Here is an 8,030-nt window from a genome sequence, read left to right as displayed (position 1 = left end):
CTAGGATGGAAAGAACGGCAAGGTCAGAAGGAGGGAAAGGTAAAGAGTAAAGGCGAGGACAAGGGAGCATGTGGAACTCTGTCCAAATATGAGTAAGACCCAATGGAACTCAATTCTGGCATTTTCTAAGTCACAGCTGCTTGGCTCAGCAACTTAGATTACTACTCTTTTTTTAGTGCTCTGTAAACATAAACAGGTCACATCCATTCACTTTCAATTTTACCATCATATGTTTAATCAATAAAACATGTTAGAAGGAAGAACATAAGCTAAGAAGACATCAAAAAATCATTTAAATGCATGCTGTGGAACCTGTAAGCTCTGCTTAGTACTCAGTCCATCTTTTTTTTTTTTTTTAAACTAGGTTAGTAGCTGCTTGCATATTCTTCTTGTGGATAAACAGAAAGCTTCACAAACCAGCACCGCCTAAATGAAGAAAGTTTCTTCCTTACCCTCAGATGATGAGATCCAGTGTTATTTCAAGTAATCTGCCTTTGTAATCTTAATAATGATCTCTAATACTACAATGATACCTCAACTCCTGCTACAACATTCACTTTCAGTGCTGTTTAATCAAGTTTTCATGAACTGTTAAAGTATGTTTAATGGCAGAGCGCTGGGCACTAACCTGAGCATCTTGCTTTTTTTTTTTACATCACATAGAAGCTAAAGAAGTCTCTAGTTCTACATCAGAGCAGTTTGGGCTCTGGTAGAGTTGACAGAAGCTGTCAGCAGAGGTCTCAAATTGGCTGACAATAGGTAAGATTTTCTAGTATCTTTCTCTTTCGTCTGTTTGCAGTATTACAGGTGAGAAGCTGAGTAGACTATGACACTTGCCTCCAGGGATTCCTCCCCCATTATAGTACTCTCCCCAGATTTGTTTTGTGGCCCTACTGTTGCATCCTGACACCCTGTTGGCCCCTTTACCCATGTTCCAACACAGTGTGCGTGGAGGTCTGGGATTCTGTTTAATCTGTCACTCAAATACATTCCTTGCACTGGAGCTTGCCAAAAAAATGTGATTCTTCCAGGCACTGGTTGCAATTCCGTAGCGGAACAATACACAGTCCTGGCAGAAGAGGGCAGTATTTTACACAGATGAACTTCTAGTCACTCAGCAACCCGCCTTGTCCCTTTTCCACATTTTTTAAGTTGGCATTGGATTAATTTTTCTTCGTGTGTTTTCAACACTAGTTTTTTTTTGTATTATTACCACTGTCCTAGACTTTCTTTAAAACAGCTGAAAGCAGCAGGGTACATTTTACCAGCCAAGAAGCTGATTCAACAAAGGGAGCAGCTCGAGGCACTTACCTGCTGACATCACAAGCATGGCTGTGCAGCACTGTCCTGGTACGCCTTTGTAAAATACACTTTGCAAGAGCTTCAGCAGAGTCCTCATAGCTGCTTTATATCGCTGGGGGAAGTGGAGGTTAGTGCTGTTAGCCAACCATTTGGTTTCCTACCTCCTCAGTATGGAACTTTACTCCTCACCAGCACAATGGATTAGACAAACTCTGTAATTCCCCATGCAAAAGGAGGTGTATTGTGCTTGCCTCTGCAGAAGAAAGAGAGGCAACGTACTGGATAAAACACAGACTGGTGAATTCGGAAGGCCAAGGGCAAAAATAAAAATTGGTTTAGGGAGCCATAGCTGAGGATAGGCACACAATCTTTGGGAACTTCTGCTGGACTTGGGAAAGGACTTTCCTGTCTTTTCTGTAGGGCTACAAGCCTCACTGCCAAATCCAGAGGAAACTGTATAAGAAATCAGCCAAGCTTAGACACCTATTGCTTTCCTGAGAAACAAATCGCTTTTGTGTAAAAAATAAGCTATTAAGGGTCCTCCCCTCTTCTGAGAACAAGTAGTGCTTAAGTAAGGTGTATGCAACAGATATAGCATAGTTAAGATACCTCATATGATCAGAGGCTATTCAAACAGAAGTAAATTCAGAAAACTCAAGACTGATCAATGAAGGCGCAGTTCTAGAAAAGACTAAATTAAATTCTGATTTGACAGAGAATCTCATCACCACTATATTACACCTTTAACTCATTTTGTTAAGAGAAGTAGTGAACTTTTCTAAAGTCTCTTTGAAGGACTTGATCAAGTAAGCCCCCAGTTCATTGTTCGTCTCCTGAACAGCTGCATCATAACTGCCAAAGAGTGGAGTTGAAGCCTTCACATCCTCCCTATTTGCTCGGAGTAAAATGAGGTTAAGCTCCTCTGCTACAGTTTCATATTTTTGGTGATCAAATCTGCAGAGACTGGCATCATCAATTGGGTAGGTGATGCCTATAGGGTAGCAGTCCCTTGGAACTGGGAATTCTACATTTTTCAGCATTGGCAACTCACAAAAAAATGTGAAAAGGTGTTTAAGTGCTTGGGATGACAGTGGGTTTCCAAGAAACTTAAACTCCTGTAGTTTCTGACAAGGGCTTAAACCTAATATCAACATGTTGACATAAGTGTCTTGGATGTTACAGTCCTCTAAGGTAAGAATCCTGAGCACTGAAGAGGAATGGCTGAGAAGCTTAAAGAATATTGATGGGTAAAGGTCAAGTATATTGTGACCACTGAGGTCCAGGGCTTCTAAGTGATGAGCATGGAAGCTATTGGCTAAATAGGCCACATCAGCATGGTTCAATGAGCAGTTAGAAACATCCAGCAACTTCAGTGGAGTTTTTAGTGGGCTGCAGAATTAAAGAGAAAAAAAGTTTTATGGCATAAAACATTGAAAAGCTACATTTACAAAATTTCATACAACTATCCACATTATGAATGCAGCCATCTGCCACATTCATTATTTTTTCTAACCTTTTTTGAAAAACAGAAGCATGTGCCAACAATGACAAGTATATTTTCCTCCTGAAATCAGTTCCATGAATTAGCTACTTTACATGACTCCAACTGTGTTGTTTTAAAGGGGATTAACTTGGTAACATTCTATGTGTCTATTTTGTAACCAGTTATATGTTGTCAGGTGTCTATTACTTGCTGAATTAATAGCAGATCATTATTACCATAAAAGCATTGGTGGCTGCTTCTTGAAGAAAGCTGTTATAATTCCAGAGATTTAGATAATTTTCATTAAGGAAGGATTCATTCCAAGATGAAAGCCAATCAGTATTCTAACAAGACATCCGCTTTTGTTTCTAGTTTTGTTTCTACTATGTTTTTAAATGCCCAAGAGGTTTACACTTTGTATTGTTCTGGAGTTGCAAAGAGACCTTCTGATGAAGAAGAAGGTTGGAGGAAGTGTACCTGAGATTATGTGCAAATATTCTAGTTGAATATAAAATAATTCTGACAGATGAAAATCAAGCGATCCCATTCATACATAGTAAATCTTAGTGAGACTTCTGCCACAGACCTCAGCTGGATCAAGGTTAGAAACTTGTAATTTATTTCTGTCAATATAAGTAGGGTGCCATTCACAACTTTTAAATGAAATGACTTCTTTGTAAAGGAGGAATTTTAGACCAAGGTAATTTGTCTTGATTAAACTTTTGTCTGCCTTTTTTTAGATGCTCTGAAAAGCATACAGTTAACTTATTTTCTGTTCAAGTATGAACACTGTTCACTGGCAGCTTGTTATCTTTTTGAAAATTGCCGATTTTTCCAAGGAATTAATCATGAATATTCATATACTAGCTTAATTTGCAGTACAGAAAAGCATCAGATCTCTCTTGCCTTGAGATCGACAGATACAACATAAAACTGAAATCAAAGTCTCAAATCAAAATCTACTATCCCCCTGCCCACCTAAAAATACACTATCTGTGGAATATTAGTATATTTACTGACTGTTTTTTAAAGCACAAAAATTCACTAGAGACCCTGAAAAATACTTGGAATATGACTCATGTCTTGCACCAAAGGCCAGCCCAAGCTCATTGAGATATAAGAATGTGGCAAACCAAAAATGTCTGGGTGCACCCCTCTCTTATGTAATAGCCAAAAGCATATTCTCATCATACTCATCAGATGGGCTCTGGAAGACTAATAAGAACAGTCAGTTCTTCTAAGTGTATTAGATATACATTGGCTTCCAGTTCTCCCCCCAAAATACTCTTTCCTAGCTTCCTGCTGCCCCTTCTCACACACACCCTCAGATATACTCACTTCCTTTATTCTCAGCTTGCTGATGGCACAAAGGGCTGTTCTTTACAGTTTGACTGAAAGCAGGATGACCAAATTACCTGAGTAGCTTCTCTATTCTTCCTGTGAGTATAGAAAACGACATACTCAGCTCGGTCAGTTGTGTCATTTCACCCATCTTTTCTCCAATGTTAGTAAGCATCCGTTCATCTGTAGCTGTGAACCTTCGCACATTAAATGTTCGTGCTGGCAAGGTCAAGGACATCAATAGAGGGAAGTGGATACTGTTGAAGAGTATTTCCAAGTGTTCCATTTCCAAGCGAACATTGTGAACTATTTCCAGTTTGCGCAACAAAGAGGGATCAGTGAGTTTTATGATATAGAAGAATTTCTGCAAAGCCAGGTTGTCAGTTCTGAATGCCACACAGCAGATCTTCAGTGGACAATAGTATTTCTTCAACAGGGCCTGCACTACCAGCTCATAGTTCCGCTCTGTAACAAATAAGTCAATTAGCACATCAATACTGATTTCAAAGGTACCTGGATTACACTGTGTTTGTTGCAGGTAAACCAGCAGTTCTAAACAAAGCTTAGAGAGCAGCTGTGTCCTGGCCCACCTGCCCATTGTCTTCTTACACTCACAAACCTGAACTTCAACATCTTTCATACCCGTCAGGTCGACCACTTTCAACCTTTTCATGTAGGGAGAAGGATGATTCAGCACATAGTCTCTCAGCCCTGTCAGACAGCTTTCCAAGCACACTGAGCATGTTCTACGGCTCAGGTCTTCCTGGTAGTCCACAGTAGTTCCCAGAAGATTTCCCATGTTAAAGTCAACAAGTGGCCAGTTCTCTACCAAATCATGAATCACTTCCCCTTGCTCCAGTAAATAGCTGGCTTTAAAAAGAAGAGGAAAAAGATTATGGGCAACATCGCCGAGACTCTTCCTGGCAAACTCTGCATTTGACACGAATGCTTCAGCACTAATGAATCGGAGAGACTTCATTGTTGCTCTGGACTCCTTACTGTCATGGAGAGCGACTTCTGCGTTTAACTAAAGATCCTAGTTGCTTATCACCTTCTATTTTTATCTGCAGCTGCTGTTTGCTGCTAGCAGAAGCCTTGCTTGGAAGGCAGAATGAACCTCAGACATGCTGATCCTCTGCTTTCTATTTTGGAGCTATACTGTGATTCTGCAGTAATTAACTGTGAGATCTTTAGTCAGAGAGCATTTATTCATTTAAACCCTCGTATTTATAACAGAGCTAACTCAGCTAGGTACAAACCACTGCTCAGCAGGAACAGTAAGATCAGGATAGCATACAAACATGAGAATATTTCTGTATTTTCCCTATTCCATACAAAAAGGCACTCAGGGTTCCAAATTAAACACATAATATGATCTGTATTCCACTTTCTTCCAGGAAAGATGATATGCTGGGGATTCACATGCTGATTTAAATGGGGAAGAGTTCTCAGAGTTAGCAAGGAGCTTCTCCTAAAAACTATAGCCATAAGGAATGACCGAGGTCCTACAGTCCTTGAGCTACACAATGTCCCTCCATTTTGCCTTTCCTATCAGCAAGGAATAGTTAAATACAGTGGCTCCAGTGGAAAAGACAAAATACTCTAGAAGAGTTCAGCGCCTTGGTGCCCAGGACACTTGTCTGTGGTAGGAGACTGAGGGTTAAGTACAAGACAAGCTGAACAAGACAAAGCACAGAGTTAAAACTTTCTCATAACTTCCCAGGCAAGCTTCCTATTGCTGTTGCTTTGAGCAACACATAGTCTTTTCTCTCCTGGTATTTGAGAAATCATGGTTTCATTGTGATACAGACTGGGAAAACATTCAAAATCTATCATCTTCTCAGGCCAGGAGAAAAACCTTTCTCATCCAGCTGTCACAAAAGCAGAGACAATGTTTATTTCTTTCAACCTGGCACTTGCTGGCCAGGGGAAGCAACATTGGATACCTCCCTTACATGTCCTCTCATGTCTTCTGCTGGGCAACCAGTGGGACAGAGAATGAGCATAACTTGAAGTTACTAAGTTTCTTGGAACATTTATATTTGTTGTGTGTGTTGTTTTTTGTGTTTTTTTTTTTGGGGGGGGGGTGTGCCTTACATTTGAGTTGTGGGGCTTTTTGCTGTACAATTGGGATTTCAGTATATCTACTGGGTTATCCTCTACTAGCTATTGACTTAACATTGGGTGTACGGCAATCCTGTAAACATCTTTCTTTTTCGATCTGTCATTTAGAAAACTCTCAAATCAACACTGATGTTAAATAGTTTCTAAGTGCCTACACCCCTCACATTCTCCATTCCTTCTGTTCCCCAGGCCATTCTCTTGTTCACCTTCCACCCTCTGCAGATGACCTCTACCTCTTCTGTTCTGCACCTCTCATTTCTTCAGTGTAATTTGTACAAAGGTTTCTGAGATAATCTGCCTGGCTGGCAAAACAGACTGTGTCTTGAGATGCCCTTTTTCAAATCCAGAAGAGGTCCTGTCAGATTTATTGAATTGAGTTCCATTCCATGCCCCACCTTATTGTTGGAAGTGCTCAATATGGAAGATTAAAATCCTGCTGAGAAATGCACCAGGATCTCACAGTACCATGCTGAGTTGAAAAAGTTGCAGATGATAATACCAAATGTAACATGGAAAAAAGTATGAAATTTACTGTTTCTTTTAAAACAATATGAAAAAGAGTTGAAGGAAAGAGTCAAACTGTCTTCACCAGGAAATAAGCAATAACTTTTTTGTATATAGAAGCAGCTACAAATATTTATTTCAGTTTTTTACCTCTATAAATGTTGCCCGATTCTAATAAAAATCTGGGACATTACTAGAGAAGTTTATCTTGGAACTTTTAGACGACCGGTCCAAATATACTAGGTAAGCAGATAAAAGGTCCAAATATACTAGGTAAGGAGATAAAAAGTTTTGTATATACCTTAATAATTAGCTGTTTAAATTTTGAGAGACAATAAAACTATACTTACAAAAATTTCAAGCAATTTGTAGATTTTTCTTGTCATTCAGGGATCAGTTATATGTTGCTGTTTTCAGCATTTACAAAATTGCACAAAGTATAGTAATACATTATCTGCTATACCTGAACTGGAGTTGAAAAACAGAGGAAAATACTTAATACCTTGACAAGTTCTATCTATTTCATCTTACATGTTTTTTAATTACATTAGTGATTCCACTAATATATTTGAAGGCAAAATTAAGCTAATACCAACCAAAAAACTGCAAAAATAAAAAGCTTCCTCAGAATGACACAGTCTAATAAAGATGTCCCTTCCCTGGTCATTTAAAACATTTAGGATTTTTCTTTTGCTTTTGATAAGATATTCCATAATGGGTTTACTTTAAAAAAAAAAAAAAAAAATCCATGAAGTGTGGTATGAATTTGTCACAGCAAAGCAGATGTGGGATTATCTGCAAAAGCAGGGTCAGCACAGCTTAAAAAGAGTCTTCATTGTCATGTGATTCAGAGCTGTCAAAAAAATTATTATATTAAACATTTAGTTTATTTAATGGTAGAAGAAATCATGACAAATCACTTTACAAATTTTAACCAAAAGTAGCATTTATGCTGTGTTAGTGTTGGTTTTGTGCTTGGACTATCTTGAAGCTCTGGACAAGGGAAGAAGGAATGCAATGATATACTCCATTCTCAACTTTCTTGAAAAAGAAAGAAAGGGTATGAAGCAATTATTGAAAGCTGTCTTCTGACTGGACCCAGATGCAGGAAAGAAGAGAATCTATATGGCATGGGTAATATACCTTTTCCCTTCATGATCCCTTCCCTTCAATAGCTCGATAGCCTATGGCTACTTCACTGGGTTTGATATCCATAAAAGGTTTATTGCCTATTCCCATTGATACCATCTCTTGCATTCAAAGTTCTAAAATGGAC

At 38.9% G+C, this 8,030-nt stretch overlaps 1 protein-coding gene across 1 annotated transcript; it reads right to left on the bottom strand.

Annotated features, from left to right (window-relative positions):
* Positions 1 to 2,045: 2,045 nt before the first annotated feature.
* On the bottom strand, positions 2,046 to 5,105 carry LRRC14B (leucine rich repeat containing 14B). Its single transcript, XM_075140724.1, has 2 exons — positions 4,201 to 5,105; positions 2,046 to 2,691 (listed from the first exon to the last, which is right to left on the bottom strand). Exons 1-2 carry the CDS (start codon positions 5,103 to 5,105, stop codon positions 2,046 to 2,048), a joined length of 1,551 nt encoding a protein of 516 aa, XP_074996825.1.
* Between the last annotated feature and the right edge of the window lie 2,925 nt (positions 5,106 to 8,030).

Source organism: Calonectris borealis, chromosome 2 (assembly GCF_964195595.1).
Source record: "Calonectris borealis chromosome 2, bCalBor7.hap1.2, whole genome shotgun sequence".
Lineage (NCBI taxonomy): Eukaryota > Metazoa > Chordata > Aves > Procellariiformes > Procellariidae > Calonectris > Calonectris borealis.
Note: the sequence above shows the minus strand (reverse complement) of the source record. Positions and strands in the feature narration are given on the sequence as shown.